Consider the following 27388-nt stretch of genomic DNA (forward strand, 5'->3'; position numbering starts at 1 on the left):
TTTTGGTTTCAAAACATTTTACTTAAAAATAATAAGTAATGCTCCATAAAAATATGTACAAACTCCCACCGATACATTCTATCAGACTATCAGCTGGAATTAAACTTTAAGTCCAACTTTGAGTAGCTTTCAGCTTTTCCTTCAAAGTGAGACTTGTAAACATGCTATATACATGAACTTACAATATGAAGACATGTGAAAAAAAAAACCGTCCAACATGTCCCTTGAGGTGATAAGGACGGAGTAGCAGCGGCTGCAGGAAGCAGGGTTAAAATAGGAAAATTCACCGCTGGTAATGCACCCGGAAAGGAGCTCGTAAGCAACAATACGTTCCTTTGAAAGAGTCTTGGAGTTTGCTGAATAAACCCAGCAGGGCCCACAGGTTCCTTACACATGGATCTACATCAAGACATTCCATGTGGTTGATACCGCCTGAGGTACAACTTCTTTCCATGAACTCAAAGCAGTAAAACCACCCAGGGCAATCAGATCCTTCGCCATTGCCCGAACTCAGGTGGTCTCAGGACGGCTCTCTGGCATCGGTTGTGAGTCTATACCCAATCAAAGACTCCTTCCCGTCGCCCTCATCCACGAGCACGTCCACCAGCACGTGTGGTTTATCATAGCCAAAGGAGGCGGGGGCCTTCCGCACGGGGGTGGGCTCGAGCTCTTCGGTCTTTGTTTCCGGGTTAGTGTGTGGGAGGAATTCCGAGTCGGACAGGGAGCTGCCTGATGCCACGAGGCCGCTGTCGGAGCCGTTTCTGGAGTGATAGGTGGTGATGCTACAGGGTTCCGACTGGTCGCTACTCAAAAGGGGAGAACTGCCCCTTTGTATGGGGGTTGGAGGGCTGTCGGGGGCCACCTCAGAAGTGCTTCCTTCAGGGTTCATAGCCTTGGTTTCATCGGAAAGTTCTTCACGTTCTGTTGTTCCTGGGTTGTCTTGAGCCGTCACTGTGGACAGGTGCTCTTCACAGATCACCGTCTCGTTCTCTAGAACAGCTGGGTGGCACGACGTGACAAGTGATACATACTTGGATTCAGGTTTCGTCTCGGCAGTGGCATTTTTTACCACAGAGAGCTGCGTAGAAAGAAAGCAAGATGGAAAATTATTGAGCTTAAATGCCTGTTAAAAAAAGAAAAGGCCAGCCGGGCGGCGGTGGCGCACGCCTTCAATCCCAGCACTCGGGAGGCAGAGCCAGGTGGATCTCTGTGAGTTCGAGGCCAGCCTGGGCTACAGAGTGAGTTCTAGGAAAGGCTCAAAGCTACACAGAGAAACCCTGTCTAGAAAAACCAAAAAAAAAAAAAAAAAAAAAAAAAGCCTAAAAAGCAAATGATGTATTTCGGAAAACTAGTTAAAATATGCTCACTGCATTTTTTTTTCTTGATCTTTTTGTTTGTTTGAGACAAGGTCTCATGTAGCCTGGGCTGGTCCCGAAGTCACTATGTAGCAGAGGATAACCCTGAACTCCTTTGTTCTGTCTTCCCAAATGCTAGGACATAAAATGTGTGCCACCACGTGGCTTGACTCTTCTATTTATTTATTTATAGACAAGGTCTTACTATGCAGCTCCTGTTGGCCTGGAACTCAGGCTGGCCTCGAACTCACAGAGATCTACCTGCCTCTGTCTGCCAAGTGCTGGGATTAAATGTGAGCCACCACACCCAGCTTGCCTTTTCTTTCTTTTTTTTTCCTTTTTAATAATTTAAGATTTATTTATTTTATGTATATGGTGCTCTATCTCCATGTACACTTGCTTGCCAGAAGAGGGCATCAGATCCCATTGTAGATGGCTATGAGCCACCATGTGGGTGCTGGGAATTGAACTCAGGATCTCTGGAAGAACAGCCAGTGCTCTTAACCTCTGAGCCATCGCTCCAGCCCTTTTCTTTTCTTTTTAATGGAACTTATTTAAGACTAAAAATATGAAGTCATTAAATATCTCATAAATGCACATTGCCTTTCTCAAGCCATCGTCTATGTGTCTGTGGGGAAGCTACAGCAAGTGTCTTCCCCATGTACATTTCATGTCAGTGACTCGGCATTTCTTTAGAGTGGTGTTTTCTTTAACAGACACAGAACATGCTGCATCTTTCACACATTCTTATTTATGAAATTACTTCCTCATGATGAATGACTGGAAGGATTATGTAAAAGGCTGCTGGGCCAGCAGCTTCCTGGCAAGGGGCATACAGTTACATCTTGACCACCACTGCTGGAGGGTCAGATCCATTTTCCTGCTCTAATGCGGAAGGGATGGCTCAATACCACGTGGTCTCTTGCTTCCCTATAGTGAGGAGGACGGATAGAGCACATACGTACTGTCTACTTATTGTAGATATAGTCCATCGCCACCTTGGAGACTGTTAATTACAGAAAATCCCACTGTGCCCTTCGAGCATCGTAGATATTATTCCTGTCATGTCTGAGTCAACATGTCATCATTTCATGACCTTTAAGCAGTCTTTAAATCATCTCAAGAGACCGAGTGTGACTACATCTTAATGTCAAATGTGATAGTTTCACTCTGGGCCATCTTCCCTTCTAAATGCCAACTGTGAGAAGTATCTGCATGTCTGCAGCTCTTCAAAAGCCAACTTTGGGGGGCTCTCCCATATCACTGCCTCTTGGAGAGGCCTAACTAACTGCCATCCTCGCAAGTGGGGCAAGCAAGGTCTTTGCTGGCTCATGCGCAAGCCTCTCCTGTACTGTACACTTACACTGATCGTACTAGAGTGAACTGTTCCTTCTGGACCTTTAGCTCTTTACCAAACTTGTCAGTTTTCATCCTGAACATTATAAAAAAGGTACCTGGTGCACAGTGAAATACATGTGGCTTTGGGTATACAGCACACTGAAAGATTAGTGTCCAGTGAAACTGCTATAACAAGATTAAATAGAATGCCAGTCATGGAGCACATCATTTTCCTGAAGCATACTTAGTATTGAAGGGACTGTCAAAGAAGGTTCAGATTAATGTTAGGGTGCACAATTAAATAAATAATTAAGTATATTACCAAGGACTTGGGTAGCATTATGCTTTTTCTTTTAAGTGGATTCTTCTTAATATGCCAATATGCAAATACCAGGGCAGCTACTAGAAAGACGATAATAGGTACAACAACCAGAATCCAAATCGAATCTAAAAAAGAAAAAAGAAAAGGCACAATCACAAAGAGACGACAAGACACTCTGCATCGAAAAGTCTTAGCACCAGTCTTCAGCAGATGTACATGTCGATGTCATCAGTATCTGAAAGAACACTGGAGCAGAACTGGGCAATGTAATGAAAAGTCAGGGTACCCCAGCTAGAAGTCAGGCTCTTCCCATGGCTGAAGCATCCTGGGACTACACTGCCATGACACAGGTAGCTGAAACAGCTTCTGAAACATCTTCACGGCCTCACAGCTGGGCACCACCAAGGGACACAGTCCCCTCAGTTAAAAAAAGCATTTTAAAAATGCCTTTCCTGAGAAGATGTAAATTCTGGCAACATCGCTGATAACTCTTAAAACAATCCAGCCCTGCTCCTCGGAACTCCTTACCACTTATCCATCCGAAGCCTCGTGTGCCATAGAAACACAGAGGAGCCACCTGCACACAATGCTCAGGCCCACAGACGAGCATCGCACCGCAGTGAAGACTGTGGGCACACACACCCCCTTTGTGTATTTTGTTCTTACCCTGCTCTCTTAGTCACAAAGCAGCAGCAGCGGCATTTCCCAGAGTCCTCTCTTCTAAAAATAAACAGTAGTCTAAATGTTGTGACAGGTGCGTGTCTCCTTAACAGCATTTCATGACTCTCGTTTCTATTCAAAAGCCCCCTCTTTGGAACAGTAACCACATGTTACTGCTTAACAAATGCTTACGCCCTGTCCATTATGGGTTGTGGTTAAACAAAGTAAATCAGTATGATAGCAATAAGTAAATAAATTAAACAAATAAATAAATAGTGATTATCAGTGTTGTATTAGAAGTCCCACTGAAATCCCACTGGGCTGAGGAGACAGCACACAAGACCTATTCCTGTGACAAGGGGACAAGACACTAGCTATAAGGTACTGCCACCATGCCATCATCACATCAGTCCCTTTGTTTTCCTATTTAGGCTTTTTACAAAATTGGACTTGGGATAAGTGCACCAATTTTGTACATAAAGTAGGATTTTGTTTTCCAAATAGCTTAATGCAAATTAGCACAAAATGCAGTACATTGTCTTAAGTCATATTTGAAGCTTTTATGGAATGGCCTGAAAATTATTAATACTAAATTTTATATGTCTGGTCTAACATTTCAGCCTAGCTTTCCACCATCCAAAAAGACATCCACTGGACTGAAGGAATAGCTTGGTGGTTAAGAGCACTGGCTAGTGTTATAGAGAACCTGGGGGTTAAATTCCCAGCACCCACAAAGAAGCCTACAACCACAGGTGACTCAAGCCCCAGGGGATCTGATGCCCTCTTCTGGCCTTCTCAGGAACTGCATACACGTGGTCCATTAGACAAATATAAAGACAAAACACACATAAATATAAAATAAAATTTAAAAAAGATTAATGAAAACAATGAAGGTACAGGATACAAAATCAAAATATAAAAATAACAGCATCAATATTAAATTTGGTGAAAAGAAATAATGGAAACAATCCCCTTCACAATAGCTTTAAAAAAAAAAAAAAAAAAGCAAAACCTTGCCTAGGGATAAATGTAACCAAGGACGTACAAGACTCTGCCAGTGAAAATTAAAAAAAAAAAAAAAAAAACCATTGGAAAAACAGATCAAAAGAACAAAACATGGAAAAACTTTCCAAATCCATGCATTTGGAAAACATCTGTACCAGCACTGAAGTCTACAGTTTGAATGCAATCTCCACCAAAATACTAATTATACTCATCACAGAACTAAAAGAAACAATCCTAAAATCCATATGAAATTCACCACAAAAGACCCAAAATAGCCAGAACAATTTTGAGCAAATAGATCAAAATTGCAGGAATCAAAATGCCTGATTTTAAACTAAAGGGATGGTAACAAAGTGCAGCATGCTAGGAGCAGACCAGCAGATGGACAGCCCAGTGCAGCAGAGCGGGGGTCGAGAAACGAGCCCTGCTAGCTACAGACCGCTAAAGAGGAGATCTTTCAATAAATGCTGCGAAACCCGACGGCCACGTGGAGAAGATAATCCTTGCCACATTTCCCACAAAAATCAACTCAAGTTGGACCTAAGAGTAGAAAACAGGAGGAATATTTAAAGACAAAGGAATAGGTGATGCTCTGGACAGGACACAAAAGACCTTGCAAATGAATTCTGTAAAATCAGGCCTATCAAAGGAGACAGTCTGCAGAGTGAAGAGATCGGGAGAAAACAGCTGCCATTCACTCATTTGATAAAAAGTTAACATAAGGAATTTAAAAAAACCTAACAAAGCAAGTAACCCAATTAAAGAATGGGGAAATGAATACACACTCCTGGGAAGCAAAATGGCCAACAAATACATGGAAAGATGATAAACGTCCTTAGCCACTAGGAAAACGCAAATCAAAACTGCAATAGCAAATCATCTCTCTAAATGAAACTGGATGGCAAAGAGATCACCGCATGTCCATGTATATTGCAGAACCATTCATAATACCTGAGGAGGAGATGAACTGATGAAAATATCTTCTAATGTATAACACACACACACACACACACACACACACACACACACACACACACACACACAGATATACCCACATACACTATATATACATACATACCAATACTATGTAGCCATACGTATGAGTTAAAATCTTGTCATTTATAGGAAAATGGATGCAACTGTGGGATAACATGCTAAGCAAAATTAGCCAAACAAGTACAGTGTGTCCTCTCATATTTTGAAGCTTGAAAAAGTCAGCCTTCTTGGGGTACGGTAGTGCATGGCTGTAATCCCAATACTAGGTCGGCAGAGGCAAGAAGGCCAGAAGTTCAAGGCCAGCCTGGCTTAAACGGAAAGTGCGGGCCAGCTAGGATTATACACAGAGAGACTTTCTCTCAAAAAGCAATAGTCATCTAAGTGTAGACTAGTGATGGACAGGGGTGGGAAAGGAGTCTGGAGAAGGGCGGGGCAACAGGGGAGCTGGAGCTGATCAGCGCCGCAATGCGCATATGCAGAAATACCACACTGAGTCGCTAACATACACACTAATACACGGTAACAACACATACAATGGATCCTTGGTCTCTGTAGACAATGGTTATTCAGTTCAGTGCTTGCCTGTGTTGCCATAGAGTCAGTTTATGATACCGATCAACTGGTAAATTTTGTTGATAAGGTAATTACGCTCATATAATTTAATGGCCCCAAACTAAGTTGAACATAAAGACAGCATTCTTTGGGGGATATGTGAACACGGGAACATTCTTACCTTTATCAATGTGTCTATCTACTGTTTTCTGATGACTAGCATGTGGTGATACATTGTGTACCCTAATAAACTTATCTGGGGATCAGATTACAGAGCCAGCCACTAGATCAGACATAGAGGTCAGGCAGTGGTGCACACACATCCTTAATCCTATCACTCGAGAGGCAGAGATCCATACGGATCTCTGTGAGTTCAAGGCCACACTGGAAACAGAGCCAGGCAGTGGTGGCACACACCTTTAATCTCAGCACTTGGGATCTCATGCCTTTGCTTGGGAAGCAGGCAAGCCTTTAATCCCAGGAAGGGACGGCAGGGTGGAGAAAGGTATCTAAGGCCTGAGGAAACAGGAACTAAAGCAGTTCAGCTGAGACCCTTTCTCAGAGTGAGGACTCAGGATTTCAGTCTGAGGATTTGTGGAAACAGGATCAGCTGAGGAGTTGGCGAGGTGAGGTTGGCTGTGGCTTGCTCCTCGGATCTTTCAGCTTTCACCCCAATATCTGGCTCTGGGTTTTTTTTTTATTAAAAGACCACCTAAAATTCGAACAACACTAGCATGTAAATGGGATGCATATTGGTAATGTTTTACCATAAGGAATGACTGACAGAATCTCAGCAGAAGGGTTAAATCTTATCATAAAACATTTAATAAGTTAGCAGAAGTCATACCTAGTTTTATAGGGCTATGATAAATGGCCAATGTTTGGGTATGTTTAGTTTACACTTGCATTGGTATTCCAGTAAACTGTAAAGAGTTTTGTTTGGGTTTTAATTAGTGTTTTTCTTTTTTCTTTTTTTTTTTTTTCTGCTAATGTATATTGGCAAACTGGTGTGGTCCTGGGTTCTGTAAGAGAGCAGGCTGAGCAAGCCATGAGGAGGAGCCAGTAAGCAGCATCCATCCATGGCCTCTGCATCAGCTTCTGCCTCCAGGTTCCTGGCCTGACTGCCTTCAATGATGGACAGTGATGTGGAAACGTCAGTGAAACAAGCCTTTCCTTCTGATTTTCTCCTTAAGGTGCTTCGGTCATGGTGTTTTCTCACAGCAATAGAAACCCGAACTACTGAGAGAGTCTCCAACCAATGTTTTAGTGACTAGTCACAGGAAAATCAACATTTTAGTGACTAGTCACAAAAAAAAAAAAAAAAAAAAAAAAAAAAAAATCAACATTTTAGTGAAGAATAGTCACAGGAAAGCCAACTAGAGTACCTCATTTTTGGTCAGAAATACTTAAAATTAGTATTGAAAAATACTATATGTAGTATTTTCCCCATTTTTACTATTGTCGACATAAAAACCTGAGCTCTCACCTTAAAGAGAACAAGAGACAGTTTACTCTAGAGCTACTATGAGTGAGCACAGAGCAGGAACACAGATTTCGTTTACCCCAAAGTCCATGTTCCAACGTGGAAGCAGTTTCAGAGGGTTTTCATAGCTTTACAGAACGAAAGCCACCCATCAAGGCAAGTTTAAACTGTCCTGGTGGGTGCAGCCAAGAGGCAGACACACTGAGATGTGGGAGCTATCTTCCAGGTCCACGATGCTCGTGACATTCCTAGCTCTAGGACCGGTGGAAGACAGTGTTCTAAGTGAACGGCCTCTGAGAGGTTTTTACTAACTATCACGAGGTGTGAGTTCAGATACAGAGTGGGGCAAGGCATGGCTGTTCCAGAAGGCTAAAATAGCCCAAGACAAAGTAATCTATAACATTCCAGCTTCTCTATAGCACTGAAATCCCCATCAGTCCCTGCAGATACAGCTTCTTTTCAGGAGTTTTCATCCACATCTATTAATTTTATGTGATAACGGGCTTCATTATCACATTGCACATATGTATATAGTGTACTCTGATCATCTCGGATCCCCACCAAGCAGATCCTGCTCCCCACTCCCACAGACAGGCCAGTGCGGCTGGTCTTTCTCTACCTCCAAGCTACCCTTTGAGATTCTCAAGGATCTCTATTGTCTGAAACACATACGCATGTTATATATACATAAACATATATAAATACAGCCTGCTGCTTCTGGGTAGAGCTGCCGGAAGGTGTATATTTTTAGGGCCGACCACTTGACATTGGAGAAATAGTTGGGAGCTCACGCCCGGCTGGGGAAGGCTGACTGCCCCTCTCTCAGGTGTCAACCATTGCCTATAGCTCTTCTTCTAGGGGTGGGGACTTGGAAGGTTCCACTCATCCATCTTGGCATGTCACGTGGTGTTGCCATTGTTTAGGCCGCCACACTGGTGAGATTTAAAACTGTCCGGCCCCCTCTCTGCAGCCCTCCCTGAGCCTCAGGTGTAGGGGTTGTGGTTATATCAGTGGGTGCTCGGCACCCCACTCAGCTGCTCTCTGCATCATGGCCAGTGGGGGCTTTTCGTTCCGTAACAGTCTCTGTCGGCTGAAAAAAGAAGCTTCTTTGATAAGGGGCGAGAGCTGCACTTATTATCTGTGGGTGCATAAGCATGGTATTCGGAACAGTTAGGAAGTACACGGGTTTGGGCGCGGGACAGCAGCAGGCTCTTATCTAGGTTCCACGGCCTCATCGGTCACGGGCAGTTGGCTACACTTACAGTGCCAGGCATGAGTTCCCTTCTACCTAGCATGTCTTACGTTCCGAGTCAGCGGCTGTGGGTTATCCCCAAGATGTCAATACCACTATTTCAGTTTTGGGGACATCGTGCCATGCCGATCATTGCTGTGTTTCATAAATGTCACAGCTGGGCAGGATTACTGATTGATTTTCTCTCTTGGCGGCTTGCACAACACTCCATTCCTTTTCAACTGCCTTTCATTGTTCCCCTGGAAAAGCATACTTTTTTTTTTTAAAGGGAAAAGCATACTTTTTTTAAAAGTCATTTGAATTAAGAAAAAAATTAGTACCTTTTTTAGCATAGAAAAGATATTCTAAAACAACTTGAAAACGGGAAAATAAAAAGAATATCACTCACAAGATGAAATAGTCTATAGATTTTAAAAATATTAACAAAGTGTGCAAAAGAAAATAATAAGACATTAAAAATTTTTTAAAAAATATTCTTCTATTTAAAAAGTGCACTAAAGTGCAAAGCCTCTTCATTCTGGGGGGGAGGGAAATCACTGCATTTATCCTGGTCAACACTGAAGGAAAACATGTATAGAGTGAATATGAAATTAAAACCAGCTTGATAGCAAGTCAGTCAGTCTGTGACTTCAACACAGCACGGGGAAGGGCATCTGATAAAATGTCCTCCTCTATGGAAGAGATTCCCTTCAAAACCTAAAGAGCATGCGCAGTACACATAATTATATACACGACACACTGCATCACAGCTGTGTGGAGAAACCCAGGACAAAACCAGGATGCAAAGAAAACCCCAAGCTGTGACTGATGGTAACCATTTCTTCTACCTTTAGAAACAAGCTCCATAACTTATTTGTGTGTGGGTGTCTGCATGCACATGCCAACACACATGAGTGGAGATTATGGGACAACTGGAGGGAGTTGGCTTTCTTCTCCCACTGTGTGTGTGTGTGTCCTGGACCCAACTGAGGCCGTAAGTCTGGGAGGCAGGTACCTTCACCCACTGTGACATCTTTTTTTTTTTTTGGATTTTCGAGACATGGTTTCTCTGTGTAGCTTTGCGCCTTTCCTGGAACTCACATGGTAGCCCAGGCTGGCCTCGAACTCACAGAGATCCGCCTGCCTCTGCCTCCCGAGTGCTGGGATTAAAGGCGTGCGCCACCACCGCCTGGCTTCACTGTGACATCTTTATGGTCCTCTTCTGGCTTTTCTCAAGTTAACACATTTTCAAATTACCACTTGAAATACAGATATTTGTGTACATAATTTCATATATTTGTTACATATCTTTTCTTTCCTGGGTCAGCCATCTCGTGGCTTTTTAGTTTGGTTGCTGTAGTACATTTCAATGCCCGAGAAACTGTCTTATTTTTAATTAGGAGTTTTTCTGGGGAAAAGGATTATTGAATATTTTTTAAAAGAAAAGACATGTGCTTAAGTTATAAATCAATCAATTTATTTTCTCATTGCCCTATTTCAGTTAACATTCTCTGTCTTCATCTAGAGGGGAGGGGGCAAGAGCTTACCTTTTCTTGAGTTTTGGAAAAGGGGAGTACAGACTTCTTCTGATTTTTCTGTTGTAATGTCCCAGAATTCTGAGTGTCCATTTACTGAAACGCAGTATCTGGAATCCAGTTTGGACATTGAGATGTTGAACTGGCACAGAGTTTCACTGCAATCATCTATATCAATGTTGTGACTTGTATAGAGGATCTACATGGAAAAACAACAATAAGAAAGTGTATGCCTTCTTTAATCTGAGGGGGGGAAATCATTGCATTGATTAAACGTTGAAGGAAAACATGTATAGAGTGAATATGAAATTAAAACCAGCTTTGATGTCAAATTATAAGTCGATCTGTGACTTCAACCCAGCATGAGGAAGGACAGTTGTTAAAATGCTCTCCCTGGGAACAGGTATTGTTTAAGACTTGAAAAATGGAAATGTTCAGGGGCTGTGGAACTAGCCAATACTTGCGTATGCAGTTCCTAGAATACCAGAAGCAGCTGGAGAGAGAGGAAAGCGTTTCACAGGAAGCATAAGAAAGTAGCTACATGAAGGCCTCAGGGTCTCTGTGCAGTAAGTACATAAAAAGGTCCTAAGTACGTTTGTAGTTCATTCATCTACTAGCTAGAGCCCATGTTCACCCGTGCTCGGGCCTGGACACACAACTCCTGTGGCGTGGCTAGGTATCCAGTGTGGCCTGTATATTCAAGGGCGGGTCTCTGAGGTGGCAATCCTGGGGTGTGCCTGGCTGAGACCTTTATGAGACCGGCCTCATGGGAAATGGTTACGCTTTGAGTTTAAAATGTCCCTCAGAGGCTTATGTAGCAAGGCCTAGGTCTTCCGTTGGTAGCGATATTATGGGAGGTTCTGGAAAGTCTCAGAAGTCGAGTCTAACTGGAATAAGTAGGTCGTTTGGGGTTTAGCCCTTGAGAGCGCCTCGTCCTGGCTACTCCTGCCTCACATGCTCCAACATGTCTGTCCAAGCATCTGAAGCCAGGTGACCATGGACTGAACCTTCAGAAACGGAGCCAAAATAAACCTGTCCTGCTTTAAGTTGTTCCTGTCAGATATGTGGTCTCAGTGACGGGAAAATAATGAACACATGGCGACATGCCCTTGAAATGTATTGAGATTCCCCCCACCCCCTTACTTCTGCTCTGCTTTGAGATGAAATGTCTCGTGATAGTGGTGTATAGCATGGTGCATGCCTCGTGTGTATGACGTCATGAGTTTGGTTCCCAGCTCGGGGAGAAAGGGAGAAAGAGTGGTCATCACTTGTACACGTGCTGCTGTGATGTGCTCGGAGCTGAGCAGATGCAAGCATCACCCTTTGTGTCTCTAAAACCGACACTTGGTAAGCTGGTTGTCCTGGGTGTTTGTTCAGGTAACTAACACATGTGTACTACAGTGTCGGTTTAATGTGCCTAACAATTCAGTGCAGAGAAGAGGTAAGAACTGTAACAGAAAGTCAGGAGCACTGTAAGATGACTCCTACAAGGAACAAGGAAAAACCAACTGAGCCACCCGAAATGGAATTATCTACTGCGTACAGAATGAATACAAAGAGGAGCCGACAACCCCTGAACCCAAAGAGTAAGCAGGAATGTGCCAGAAGGAAATGGTGAAGGGCATTCTGGGAAAGTGCATGGAACTTCCAGTGAGCCAGGGGCAAGCAGCATCTTGCTCAAGAGAAGAAAACAAAAGCCACGCCCCCCATGCCTGCTCTGTTTACACCTGCTCCCTGGACCCCTCCCCCTAAGCTCATTGGCCCCTGGTGCTGTCCACACAGGCCAACTGTGCCTCTGCGGAGATCTCTGCCTTTCCCAGGTCCTATGCTTCAAATGATGTCCCCACCTACAGCTGCAGGGACCGGCTTCTGACCCCAGCGTTGGCTCCAGCTGTCACCTTTCCTGGGAGGGTCCTCTGACCCCTCCACCCAAAGCCACTGCTCCACCCCTGCAGGCTGCCCCCACCCTTCTCTGCTGCACCGGGATGTCCCGAGTTTTGTTTGTACCGTTCGCTTCTGTAGTTCTGTGTACCTAGAAGGCACATCGTATGATTTTGATAACCACTACACAAATAAACGGGGACACCCAGCAGAACGGAGGGGGCACAGTTTGAGTCCAAGTGTGGACTCCAGACCACTGCCAGAGGAATGCAATTATATCACTGGTGTTTACCAAAGGCTAGCTTACCTTTCAGAAATAAATCATGGCTGCATATTATTTTATATACTGTACATTATTAGTAAGGGAAAAGAAAAAAATCCTAAGATGATCCCCAACTCACCAGCAGAAACAGGTACATAGAGAAAGCAACATTCTAGAGAGGGCCCTGCGATTAAACACGCAAAGAGAAAACTTGAAGGCATCAGCTGGCCAGTGTTGGCAACTAACTCCATACTGGGCCCCCTGCAATAGTATTTACGTAGTTTGTTTTTTCCTTACCAGAAATCCATGACCCGTGAATCTGATCTGCATATGCATGAACAGCAGTCTACCTTACAGTGTATGACCGCAGCTTGTGCAAGCAATACCATGATTCCTATATTTAAAAAAGAGAAAAGAGGAGCACGCACCTCCCCACTCCTGTTTCTTTGCACGTATATGGTGTAGTAGAAGGTGTGGCAGGCGCTTTCATCCTCAAACATGATCCCACGCCTTTCTCCGTTTACAATAACCGCCGGGTGAAACACATCGACAGTGAGCTGGTCCTGCCTCCTGATGACGGCCAGGCCAGGCGGTCCAACTTTCCCTGGGAAGAAAAGGAAAGTATAATTCCTCCCAGCACAGCTACTAAATCCCCCCAAATCAATGGATGCATTTCAACAACTCTGCGAAGATCTAGAAGACATTCTAAGAATCCAGTGTTGAATAAATCTCAGATGAGAAGCTCTCTTGCCTAAACTCTGCTTCAGTGATTTGATTTCACGTCTGACTTTGTCTTTAGGAAGGTACGATTAGTCAGAAATGTTGGTTTTTAGAAGATGAATAGGCTGGGCTGGTGGTACGTGCCTGTAAGGCCGCCTGCTGTTGAGAAGGATAGCGAGAGAGGACCATTATGGTCAACAGCTGCTTGGACTGAAGAATGAGTCTGAAACCAGCCTAGGCAAATTAGTGTCAAAGTAGGAAGCAAAACCAGAAAGCTGGAGATGTAGCTCCCGGGTAGAGCACTTGCCTAGCAACATAAGGCCCCAGGTTCATTCCTGAGCTCTCCACCCCCACGTAAGCATACAAAACAGAAACTCAAGGAAATACCTTCTCTTTTACCCTTATTTTTTGTAGCTTAATAATCTGTTTTCTAAAAACTGTTTCTGAAAAGGCCCTTATTTATTTGTTTGTTTGTTTTATTTATTGTGTGTATGAGTATTTTGCCTACATGTATGTCTACATATCATGAGCATGCATGGTGCCTGTGGAGGTCAGAAGAGGTCTGGGACTCCCTGGAACTGGAGTTACCGGTGGCTGTGAGCCACCATGTAGGTGCTGGAATTACAACCAGGTCCTCTGGAAGAACAGCCAGTGTTCTTAACCACAGAGCCATCTGTCCAGATCCTGGAAAGTTCTTTAGTTATCTTTCTCACTGAAACCCAGTGTCTTTAACACCCATGGGTGTCTGGCAAACTTCTAAAAAGTTTGCTCATGATTCAGTTTTTACTGTGAAAATCGGAACTGGAGACTCAGATAGTCTATGCACAACCTCTGTGTCTCTGATGTATGGGGCTTGTGTGGTGAACGTTTGTATATGCTTCTCATATGTACCATGCACATACTGTCTTCCACCCAGGTCTGGTGTTGACTCTTCTGTGTACCTCAGGCATACTTTCTGGGACACAGTAGGTCCTTGATAAAACTGTGGCAGACAAATCTGACATAAAGATGGCATTTACCAGATGAACCCAGAGAATAAAAATACCTAACGTAAGCAAAGAAGGGCCGGTGGAAAAGCCTTGAGTATATATATCAAAGAGTTGGGGGGCAGAATCAAGGCACGTGGACACCACAGGCATGCCAGCGTGGAAGTAACCAGGCACAGAGGAGGAGGGAGGGAGGAAGGGAAGATGGAAGGGATGCCATCAGGTCTATCAGACTAGGGCATAGGCTAAGGTGGGATGTCCCACCCAAGATTATAACTGATACTGAACATTCTGGAGCTGGAGTGAGAGCTGAGACCAGTAAACTATAGGTAGGATGCTGGAATGGCAAAGAGCTGAAACCTTGGATTCAGAGACAAGAAAGAAGTCTACACTTGTGTTTCTTTGGGACAGACGGACTTCAAACTCTTCACTAGCCCTTGTTCCCTGAGCCTCCTGCCTGCTGGATGACAGGTGTGGGCCACCATCACTGGCTGGAAACTCTAATGTATTATGTTAATGTATGTTACATTGATATTTATGCTCCCAAGGTCTTCAAGGACTTAAGGGAGGTAGGAGGAATGAGGTCAGCGGCCACGTCCTCTGTGATCTAACTTTGAAATAAATTTCCCATCAGACGGGGAAGGAAAGGCTAATGTCTAGCCATGCTGAACAGCACTGGTCAGGCTTTGAATGGACTGGATGTTAAACGGTTTTCAAGTGGGAAAGCGAAGGCCAGTTTAGTGCTATTTGTGGGGCCTAGAAGGAAAAGACACTGGCTCCTTAAATTCTATCATACGTTTACTAGACACTTGTAGAAACTATCAATAAAAGCAAACATACACAGAAGTATAAGTACTTCAGAATTAAAATGTATCCATGTAGGGGACAGAGAGATGGCTCAGTGGTTAAGAGCACCGGCTGCTCTCCCAGGGGACCCAGGTTTGGTTCCCGGCACCTACATGGTAGTTGGCAAACACCTGTAATAGCAGCCCCAGGGGGATCCAACGCCCTCTTCAGGCCTCTGAGGGCACCACATGAATGTGGTGCACATACATGCAGGCAAAGCACCCATACACATAAAAATAAATAAATAAAAATTTTAAGAAGTTACCCATGCATACAATCTTACTACTTACCCTGTCGGCACATAATAAACTCTTTTGACAATGCGTAGGCAGATTCTTTCTGTCCAAGAGTAGCTTTAACTCTGGCCCAGACAGACATATCGGGATCTTGAATTTGTTCATAGATATTACAATGATGATCAGAAATGTTGATGCAGGCGTCAACCCATTCGTTCCTAAAATGGACAGGAAGAGTACACATGGGAAACCTTATTACCACACAAACTTCGGCCATTCATCTGTGTTTTGCTTTGCATCCAGCCAGCTGCTTGGAAGGGCTAAAATAAAATAAGACAGAGAAGGCAGATGAAAGAAGAAACCCTTAGTCTCAAATGGAACGTACAAACCCAGCATCCTTAACCCAAAAACTCGGAAATTCCAATGGCTCGAAAATTCAAGGCGTTGAGCACCCATTTGATGTCACAGAGGAAAGATGCTACACCATGCAAAGTTGTTTGTTTCCTGTATGAAATTCGTTGTTCAAAATATCATAGAGACAAGGTGACTAGACAGGAAGTTTGTGGAGCATGTGCAAAGCCCTGGGTCCAATCCTTACAAAAATTATCCAATTTAAAAAAATGGATAAAACACCATAACCAATTACAACAGCTACTTTCCGGCTTTATGTGGATAGGGTATATATGACCTAAGTCTCATGTTTACACTTAGGACCCACCCCTGAGATATCTACTTAAGTATATATAGACCTTTCAAGATCTGAAAAAAGCCAGAAATATGAAATACTTCTGGTCACAAGCATTTGAGATAAGGCACACTTAACCCTCGCTCTAAATTCCTTTGTAAGAGACAGAACTCACACAATACATTTCATTTTTAAGTTTTAAAACCATTATGGAGCCCGTTAATACAGATGTGAGTCAATTACAAAATCAGACACATTACAAAAGCTCTTCATGTGGTCAGGTTTTTGTTTTGTTTTAGATTTATCTTGCCAGTAAAATGTACAGGCATTACAGGGAGATAACACCTAAGGGATCAGCTTCACTTCACAAAACACAACATTTTAGAAGTTCCTGGTTCACAAAAGAGCTTTGCATTTTCCCAACTTCATCATTATTTATTGACAATATGGATAACGGGGTTTCTTTCTTATTTATCATGTTCTTATTGATACTGCTGCTTAAGCTGTCCATCCTCCGGCCAGTAAGAGCCTGCTTCGAGATGGCTATTGCCATGTCCCCATCCTCTGTTTCGATCACGAGGGAGACTTTCTAACCGCTTTTCTGTCTTCCCAGGCTGGGGTTGTTGCTTGGAGGTACAGTGCTTGTTTATATGAACAAGTTGGATTATCAGCCCCACAGAGACAAAACAAAAACCTGCTAAACCAATCAAACAAGTTAAACTCCCTCAACTCCCTATAAAAATCTTCAGTTTGTTTCTTGGCTTAACCCTGGAAGCCGCAACTCTAAGGAAAACATGAGGCTCTCCCTATTGGTTTCCACAGCATTGCTACCCATTCTTGCAGGAGGACAATCTCACTGGCTTGAGGGTTTTCACTCCCGGCCCTTCTTTTCCCAGACAACACCCACACAGACAGTTCATCTCATTCACGTTCTCCAGTGGAGCACAGTGCATCTGCCTTACAGAACTTACCTTTTCTTTTCATAGTCTGGAAGCCACTACATTTAGGTCCATAAAATATGAAATTTCCTTCATATTTTACAGCGCTAATTCAGTAATCCATTTCTGTAGCAGTCATGTGGAATCAACAGAGCTAAAAGCGAACCCTGGCTGGAGAGACAGCTCAGCCAATCAGGTACTTGCTGCGTAAAACATGAGGGCCTGAGTTCAATCCCCAGAACCCACGTTAAAGAAACAAACAAGCAAATAAATGAACAAGGACTGACATTTGAGGCTGTCCTGCCCTCTACATGTATGTGTGTATACATGCATACACTACTGCATACACACACACACACACACACACACACACACACACACACACACTCACACACACAAATGCAACATGGGAGCTGGTAGTGTAGCGCAGTGGTAGATGGTTTACCTAGCCAGTGTAAAGCCTTGGGTTTGATCTCCAGCACTACAAAAAAAAAAAAACAAAAAAAACAAAAAAAACGTGCCCAGGCAAGCATATTAAGTTTTGTCAGATAAAAGTTCTTCCCCCAGGGCCAGATTTATTTCCATTCACATTAATTATGCATGAGGGTTTCTGTCTCTCCCAGTTTTCAAATACCGTATATTTTCAGAGTTTAATGTTTCTGTCAATTTACTAAGTGACTGTGTTGGAGAGTTTTATGTCAACTTCACACCAGCTAAAGCCATTTAAGAGAGGGAACTTCAGTTAAGAAAATGCCTCCATAAGATGGGTCTGAACATAAAAGCCTCTGGGGGGTTTTCTTAATTGGTGATTGATGGGGCAGGACCCAGCCTATTGTGGGGACACTCCTGGGCTAGTGGTACTAGACTGAGCAAGCCATGAGGAACAAGCCAGTAAGCAGCACTCCTCCATGATCTCTGCATCATCACCTCCTGCCTCCAGATTCCTGGTCCTGTTTGAGTTCCTGTCCTGACCTCCTTTGATGGTGAACAGTGATATGAAAATGTAAGCCAAATATACGCTTTCCTCCCCAAGTTGCTTTTGGTCATGGTGTTTCATCACAGCAATAGAAACCCTAACTAGGACAGAGTTATAGTAACTAATAGCTCTTGAAATATCTGTGGGCTTGTGTAGAATAGGATATGCATGTCCTCATGGCGTTTTGCCCTACAGGTTATTTACTTAAAAGAATGTACAATGGATAGATCTGAGTGGCTAACACCTTTTTCAAATGACCAGGCTTCATAATTCCATGCCTGGGATAAGCATTCACTATGATCTGTATGGTCGATAAAAAGATTGCCTTCGTAGCATGCCTATCAAAAGTTGCTAACTTTGGGCTGGACAGATGGCTCAGCAGTTAAGGGCACTGGCTGCTCTTCCAGAGGTCCTGAGTTCAATTCCCTGCAACCACATGGTGGCTCACAACCATCTGTAAGATCTGGTGCCCTCTTCTAGCCTGCAGGTGTATATGCAGACAGGACATTGTATGCATAATAAATAAATCTTTAAAAAAAAGTTGCTAACTTCAATTAAATCATGAGAAGACAAATCCACATTGAAGTCTGTTTTTCCATTTGAGTCCATTTGACCTGTAAGTATTTAATCTGAGATACCGCTAAACTATGTCAAGGTGGTGTTTGCCCTCACATTCTTTGCTAACAGCTAATAAATCTTAGTTTCCTAAGAGACTAGAGAGAAATCTTGGAAGGCAGCAGTACTTCTGTACTTCACTACTGAGAAGAACTAGTCAGCATCCTGAGCATTCTGTGACATCCACAGACAACTGATTAAAGTTCGGTGAGGGGGAAGGAGGGATGATGGAGGAACACAGAGAGTTACAGGATATGCAGAGATTCTGATCAAAACAGAATAGAAATAATCAATGAACAATACTCACCCGTAGTTCTTGACCTGTGCAGTAAAGACAGGAGTCTGTGGCATGTCCGGGTATTCCCAGCACAGGGTCGCGTCCAAGTTATAAGACTTAATTAGAACATTAGTTGGTACAGGCACTGGAAGAGATTCAAAAACAACATGGGTCACAGTAAGAAAGGGACACCAACGACAGAAGACCTTAGTCAATGACGTGTTAGACAAACACGCACAGGAAACCCGAAGTCAGTCCAGCAGATACTGAAGTCATTTCAATCATGGCAAACTCATAGGATGTGTGTTAATGAAAATGTACAGAGGAGTTCCGATTCACTTTAGGTTACGTAAACACCCCCATGGCATAAGAGGCGATGGCTAATCCTCAATGTCGTCTTGAATATATTTAGAGTGACCCAGTAGAGAAACATCTGCATGTGTCTTCGAGGGTGGTAGTTTCTGGAGAAGTTTAGCTGAGAAGGGAAGACCCACCCTGGATGTGGGAGGCATCATTCTAAGGCAGGGGTTCTTAACCTGTGGGTTGAGTCCCCTTTGGCAACTTTTATTTATTTATCTACAAAAAAATATTTACATTGTGATGCATAACAGTAGCAACATGACAGTTATGAAGTAGCAATGAGAATAATTCGATGGTTGGGGGGGTCACCACAGCATGAGGAACTGTAAAGGGTCGCTGCATTGGGAAGGTTGAGAACCAGTGTTCTAAGGGGTCCCAGACTGAATAAAAAGAGAAAGGGGTGGGGGGAGAAGTGAGGATCGGCTTCATCTCTCTCTTCTTGCCTGGGTTCGATGTGACAGGCTGCCTCCTACCCTCTGCTGCCACCCTGCGTCCCTACAACAAACTGCAACCCTGAGACTGTGAGTCAAAGCAAGGTCTTCCTTCCCGAAGTCGCTTCTGTTGGTTTATTTTGAAACAGCAATGGGAAAAGGAACTAATATATACGGGAAACACAAAGACAGCAGGAGACAATCAATTCCCACACCATTTCAGTGGTTCCGATAAAGAAACGCACTGCCTACTGTAACACCAATCATTCATTCACTTCATCGGAAGCACTAGAGTTTTCAGGATTTGCCAGCACAGACTGCACTCAATGTCTGTAGAAGAACCGGCACCAGGGCTTCCCACTCCCGTTCTAAAATGCCACCAGGCTCTCAACACTGCCTCCCGGGGGAATACACCTTCCCTATTTTTTCTAGATAGCACACGGAAATCTGCCTAACGACAGCGGAAGCATCCACTGGTCATAACAGTTGAGAAACAGTGCTTCGTATGTTTACAATTTTAAGCAGCTCTTTACTGTTTGGGAGGGGAAATACCTAACTTCTATTATGTATCAACGTAGGGTGAGGCTTATGGGAAAAACTGAGATTATGAAGGTGGGGGATGGAGTGGCTGTCCCCAGATCCAGACGCTCAGCAGATTTCCTTGATCTTTCTGGGGCCATTAGCCAGACAACTGCAAACTATCTACTATGCTTCCAGAAACACCACAGATGCATGCTGGGACATCAGTACCTATCAGCTTTGATTTCCTAAGCAACTTCCTTGAGAGCAAGCCTAAAAATAGCGGTCTCGCCTGGCTCCTTTCTCTCCTGTTTTTGGTAAGACCGCCTGTGGCCATTCACAGCCCAGAAACCTGGGGCTCCTTTAGGAGGGGGTTCTTTCATAGGGTGTGTCTGTACATCAACTTTCCCAAACAGCCCAGTTCCAGTTAATAATCCATGGCTTACGAAGACATAAAAGCTACTACTCCCTCCCTCCGGAACAATTCAACATTAATACTCTCTCTCTCTCTCTCTCTCTCTCTCTCTCTCTCTCTCTCTCTCTCTCTCTCTCTCTCTCTCTCTCTCTCTCTCTCAAGCCAAACCAACACACTTACAGAACCGGGTGTCGGGGAGCACACCTGTGATGCCAGCATGTAAGTGGAGTTTGAATAGGAGTGTTTAGAATTCCAGGGCCAGCCAGCCTGTGAGATCTTAGCCTGAAAAACCAGGTCAGGAGGGGGATCATAATGAATCTCAACTACTCTCAGAAAAGCCATTTCTCGACTTCAGCAGAGCCTGAAAATGTCAAACCATCGGTTCTCGGTTCTCACTCTTTCTGTGAGAATTTCAGACAGACACATGAGGCTTGGGTCAAATTTATCTCCACTCCCTCCCTCCATCCAAATCCTTCATCACTGTGTTTCGCTCCCAATCCCAGGAGCTCTTTTGTGTTGTTTTTTAAGGGCACTGAGTCCCTGAGTGCCGCCTGTATGTACATGGGTGTAGGGGCTGTCTGCTGGGAGCAGCCTGGGGGGAGGGAGGGAGTATCCCTGAATAAAACTGACACTCCCCTGCCCCCCAGGAGCCAACAACTGCCATGAGCTCCTCTGTGAGGGGGGTGAGGAGTGGGGGGGGTCATGAGCCCTTCTCCCATCCAGGCTGGGATTTTGAATAGCTTGACCTTTCTCCTAAAAAACAAACAAAACAATTTGTCTTGGAATAAACCTAACCAAGGAAGCAAAAGACCTGTACAATGAAAACTTTAAAACAATGAAAAAAGAAATTAGACACCAGAAGAGGAAAGACCTTCCATACACATGGATTTGCAGGACTGATATTCTAAAAATGGCCATCCTATCAAAAACAATGTACAGATTCAATGCAATCCCCGTCAAAATTCCAATGCAATTGTTCACAGAAATTGAAAAACAATCTTAAAATTCGTATGGATGCACAAAAGAGCCAGGGTAGCCTAGACAATGATAAGCAATAAAAACACTGCTAGAGGTATATCACATTCGCTGATTTCTGACTATACCACAAAACTATCACAATACAAACGGCACAGGACCTGAATGAAAACACAGACATTAATCAAATGAATAAAACTGAGGATCCAGATGTAAGCCCAGGCTTCTGTAGTCACCTGTTTTTGACAAAGAGGCAAAAAAAAAAAAAAAACAAAAAAACAAAAACAAAAACAAAAACAAACTATACCGAGGAAAAGCCAGCATTTTCCACAAATGGTGCTGGACAAAGTGGACAGCTGCATGCAGAAGAGTTGAGGCTAGACCCTCACCTCCCGCCCTGCACAAAGCTGCCAAGGGATCAGGGACCCCAGCAGAAGGCCTGGTCTTTTCAACAGCCTTTTCCAGAGTTAGTCTGTCAGCATTGGCATTTTGAGAAGAAAGGAGCCAAAGCCAGGGGGTGCCTTCAGCACTTCGCTCAAGCCCCTCCTGGGCTGGCTCACACAGCTCTCTCGGAAAGCACAATTTCTACTAGCACATCCTTAAAGGCCATAGCCGCTAAGCCTCCTGCCTCCACAGCACAGGGATGCCCCTCCTCCCATTTCTAACAAGCTCTTTACTGCCTTTTAAAATCTTTTAATGTTTGTAAGATTTAATTTTATGTGCATGAGTGTTTGCCTGCGTCACGACGGGAGTGCCTGGTGCCGGTGGAGGCCTGAAAAGAACGTTGGATTCATCGGATCCATTGGAAGTGGAGTTCCAGATGGTTGTGAGCTGCCATAGGGTGCTGGGAACAAAAGCTGGGTCCTCTGCAGGAGCACCAAGTGTCTTTAACCCCAAGACACCTCTCTGGCACCCAAGATCCTCTTTTTTTAACTCTTTCCAATAGAAATAAATTTCTAACTGTACATACTCAACATGAAATTCCTGCCTTGAGGAGAAGGCACATAGAAAGGATCATACTGTAGATGTAACGAGCATAGTTAAAAAAAAAAAAAAAAAAAAGGCCCTTTTGACATCAGGAACCCCACCACACCCAAGGCTGCACCTGATAACCACAACCCAGTGACATCACTCCCTCAAGATAACAGACACACAACTAGAACTCCACAGCGCCCACTGGACAGCATATAAACAGAGACCAAGAGCAATGCCCTGCTCTGCACATCTGGAGAGACATCACCTTGACCTGCCCTGTGGCTGGAAGAGTTGTCCCCAGGATCCTGACCCTCGAATCAGAGTCCTCTGTTAGAGACTGGACCTGACCTTCGGCTAAGATACGTGGCACAAGTGAGCAGCCTTGGTCAGATAAAGTCAGATAAGCTTAGGACTAGAGATAAGAATTTAGAGTGTGAACCTTGAGTGATGACCCTCATCATAGTAAAATATGACTTACTAACTATGTGTATCTACTGTCTTGATCGAGACAGTAGCCCAGGCTAGCCTTCAAATCACTATAGAGCCCACATCAAGCAAGTTTCAGTGGATTATAGCAGGAATTACTACTAAAGAGAAACTTTTGGTTATTATACCAAAAGACATCACCTGTGGTTTAATATAACCAGAAGAGAAACCATGTGGTTAGGTTATTAGACACCACTTTTGTCTTTGTCAAACCTACACGACAACTGTCATGAGGTTTCAGATTTTATCACCTGACCTTTAAATTACAATGCAGAGTAGTTAAAATAATTAAGGCTCACAGCAAACTTCTATTCCAGATATATTTACACTGTATAAATAAAAACACATGTAGAGAAAGCAAAGAGGTGTTATTATCTATGGAGTTTAAGATTATGCTAGAACGGTTTCACAAACTAAAACAACCTTACAGATTTTGTGATCTCTTGAAAACAGACAGTTTTCTGTAACTTGTTTTCAGAGAAGGGGTCGGAATTATTTGAGGATCTCACTCCCAGACTCCTTCAATTCAAAACCAAAGGTCATAGTAAAATGAATCATCTGGGCCCTTTTCCAAGAGACTGGCTTTCAGAGCAAAGATCTGCTGGCTTGTAGATGGGAAAAGCATGGCCGATTTTGGGCTCTGTCACAACTGTACAAAGCCACCGTGAAACCTGAATAATACACTACAATAAGTCACTTCTGTAACTCAGACGGGGCTAAAATGGATATTGGGTATTTTGATTATGAATCCCTGGGGCAACTAAAATAAAGATGCCCCTGTAATTAAAAAAAAAAAATCACATATGAACCAATTCCTTTCTCTCAAGAAGTCACTTCATACTGATCAAAATCTCATTCTGATTACCTGTGCAATTAAAACAAAACCATCTACATTACTGCCATGTGTTGCTACATTTTGTATGTTAGCTTCTAAAAGCTATTATTTGTTTTCAGTCTCTTAGGGTTTGTTTTAGAATCAAAATGTCTTCTTTCAAAATCTGTAGGGATTGTGAATCAGAAGTTCACACTTTAAAGGAACTGGGGGTATAATCCTAGCACTCAGAGGAAGGCTGAGCCAGGGAGTTCAGTTTGAAACTAGCTTGGGTTACATGAGATACTACCTCAAAAAAAAAAAAAAGTACACAAACAAATAAACAAAACAAGCATGGGGAGACAACAGAAATCTAAAGAAATGCACTTAAGAATCTAATGTCCTGAAAAGAGTGATAAAAAGAGAGGAGAGCTGCCTCACCCTGTATTATAAAATGCTAAGGTGCAGTTCAGAAGGGCACCGATCTTATCACAGGGGGCAGGATTTGAAGACTTGAAAACCATGAAGTCACACAGAAGGCACCTCAGGAGGAGGAAGTGCCTGGCACTCCATCTAAGGCACTGCCCCTGACGGGCAGCTCTGTCAGTCTCCACCCACCTCCAGAGTCCAAGTGACTCTGCCTTCTCAACGTCCCTTCAAAAGGTCCCCTCTCCTCCATCACACAGGCATTTCTCGTGGAATCCTCCTGACACTTGACATTGAGCTCCAGCCTATGGGCTTTCTTCTTCAAGCTACTGTATATGAAGCCTGGCCTTTCTAAACAGCGTTATCTGAACTGCACAAAATCACCCCTTGACCCCAGGAATGGTGGGCACTTTATATTCTTGGTTCAGGCTCTTCACTTCTGTCAGGAACACTATGCTTCTATTTTTGAGAATTCCACGCCACACCTTTCAACAATATCCTTCCCACACCAGTTGGCACCCAAGGAAAGCTAAGGAAATCAGAGCTTCCCTTCCTCTGGGATTTTGTTCCGATAGAAGTTGCAGGATTTTAAAACTCAAAGGCTACCGGCACCCGGCACCCATGGTTCCTGCCAAGTAGGGAATCCGTCCATGACCAGGCCATTAGAAATGAGAAATGGTAAGTTGTAGCCTTCTTGTGTCCCAAGTGCTAGCTTCCTGAGCCAAGCTGAAAGCTCTCGTTTTTCTGCTTAACTCTGGCTTGGATTCTCTGAACAGTTAGTTCTCTTTTGGGTTAAGCCAGCTAAAGCCACGTTTCCATCCCTTGCTGTTACACACGGCACAACTTTTAATTACTTCCTCCTGCTCCCCCGACACACATTCTATGATAAGACACTTACCAACCTGCTGGCTTGGCATGCCACTTCACATCCCTGCAAACACGATTCTTTCTAGGCCCCTGGGTTAATGTTCTCTGTGAAATCCTCCCAGAGTCCCCTAGATGGGGTTTGGGACCCCTATCGTGGTTCCCAGCAGCTTGTGAGTAAGTTCAAGTTCTTAGCGCTGTATACTGCAATTGCCCACAGTCACAGGCAGCTTGCCCTGGGTAATGGCTGCTGGCAGGGTGGTTAAGAACGCGGACTCTGCCACTTAGGAGGCAACCTCTCTACCTCTTGGGCAGCCCTGTGTGCCTCACTATGGATGCAGATACCAGCAACACTACGTGGGAGGTGAGAAAATAGATCTGTTATGCCCTCTGCTAAGACAGTGCCCAGCACTCAAAAGTCCTAACCATGGTTTGTCTTCCTAGCCCTTGTCTGGGGATGACTAAGGATTTCTTTGCTTGACAGGTTTTTTTTTTTTTTTTCTCTTCTCGAGACAGGGTTTCTCTGTGTAGTTTTGGTGCCTGTCCTGGATCTCGCTCTGTAGACCAGGCTGGCCTCGAACTCACAGAGATCCGCCTGGCTCTGCCTCCCCAATGCTGGGATTAAAGGTGTGCGCCACCACCGCCCAGCCCGACAGTTTTTTTTTTTTTAAATGAGTGCATCCTCTATTTAATTAAAAATGTTAAGTTACCAAAGTAATAGATTTTAACACAGCATTTTCATACATACTACATATATGTCATCATACCCTCTAATTTGCCCCCCACTTGCTCCTGCCTCTTTGTTTCTGGTCACCTGCCTACCCTGAGGACCCTCCCTTCTGCATTCATGTCCCATGTGTTTTATTACCCTGTTTTGATTTGTTTCCCCTCCCTCAAGATCTTTCCCTCCCCTGTCATAGTCTCCTTTACACACACACACACACACACACACACACACACACACACACACACAATCTAGGGTCTATTTATGGTAAGATAACATAGTATTTGTCTTTCCGAATCTGGCTTAGTTCATGTAACACAACTAACACTATTCTGATTCCATTTTTCCCCCCTGCAATTATGACTTCATTTTTCTTTATACCTGAGTGGAATTTCATTTTGTATATGCATCTCCTTTTCTTTATCCGTTTTTTTCTGGTGACTGACGTCTAGGTGGCTTTTTCCTAGCTATTGTGAATAGTTTTGCTTGACCTTTGAAGATCAAGCCAAGGCAGGGCTGAATGGGAATGTGGCACACCTAACTGGAGCTCCTGGGGTTAAAGAGGTTGGATGCCCCCAGGTCTTCCAGCAGCTACTTACTGGGAACATCTCAGACACTTAAGACTAGGGACTGGGAGGGAGCGGATGATAAGTTTTATTGCTCTCTCGAGAGCTCTAATTATTGAAAACTATCCCTAGCATGCATTCCCAGGTTAATGTGAATAAGCAGGTGAAATCAGAGGCTCTGAGCAGTTACACTATAGAAGAACCCTTGCATCCCAAACACTTTCACACTTAATAGCCAGACTGACAAATCAGAACTACTTAATATCAGTCGGCCCATCTTTCTTCTCTCCCACACAAAGGTTTTGGACAACCGGAAAATAAAGTCTATACACAGTGAGCTGCACACACCATGCCAAACGCTGCCCTGGAAACTAAGTATCACAGACTAAACTTCAGTCACTAAAGGTTTGTGCTGTTGTGTTGGCAAAGAAGAAAGAGGCGAAGTGGCGTGTAAACCCCCGTGAGCCCGGCGCCCCTGAGGTCCCTGGACTCGAGACTGCTTTGCCTAAAGCGGTGCAGCCCGACTGGGAGGGACTTCCCGGCCGGGAGCCTCCTGCCTGGCCTCCTGCCCCAACCCTGCCCCAACCCTGCTCTAACCCTGCCCCAACCCTGCGCGCAGCGGCTCGGAGTCATTACCGGAGGGCGGCTCTGGATTCTCCAGGCTAGTCACAGCTCCGCTCCCGGCCTCCGCAGACAGCATCAGGACCACCAGCAGAATCATGCTGCTAGCTGCGGCTTGCGGGTCCACCCCTGAGCGAGAGACTGCTTTCACAAGGTTCCCCCGCGGCCTCTGGCCCGGGACTGGCGTCACGTCCGCCGCGGCGCCGAAGTGTAGGGGGACCAGGCCGGAGGGATGGGCGGGACCGAAGTCAAAGTCTAAGCCTATGAGAGCAGGCAGGGCGTGTAAGGGGGCGTGGCTTTAGAGGGAGGCGGAGCC

General features: G+C 44.2%; 1 protein-coding gene across 1 annotated transcript; it reads right to left on the bottom strand.

Moving 5' to 3' along the window:
• On the bottom strand, positions 1-27279 carry Ifngr1 (interferon gamma receptor 1). Its single transcript, XM_006986102.4, has 7 exons — positions 27088-27279; positions 18930-19044; positions 15463-15626; positions 13049-13224; positions 10490-10676; positions 3016-3140; positions 1-1078 (listed from the first exon to the last, which is right to left on the bottom strand). The coding sequence occupies exons 1-7, from the start codon at positions 27170-27172 to the stop codon at positions 521-523; spliced, it is 1410 nt and encodes a 469-aa protein (XP_006986164.1). The 5' UTR covers positions 27173-27279; the 3' UTR covers positions 1-520.
• Between the last annotated feature and the right edge of the window lie 109 nt (positions 27280-27388).

The sequence above is a fragment of the Peromyscus maniculatus genome, chromosome 16 (assembly GCF_049852395.1).
Source record: "Peromyscus maniculatus bairdii isolate BWxNUB_F1_BW_parent chromosome 16, HU_Pman_BW_mat_3.1, whole genome shotgun sequence".
Classification (NCBI taxonomy): domain Eukaryota; kingdom Metazoa; phylum Chordata; class Mammalia; order Rodentia; family Cricetidae; genus Peromyscus; species Peromyscus maniculatus.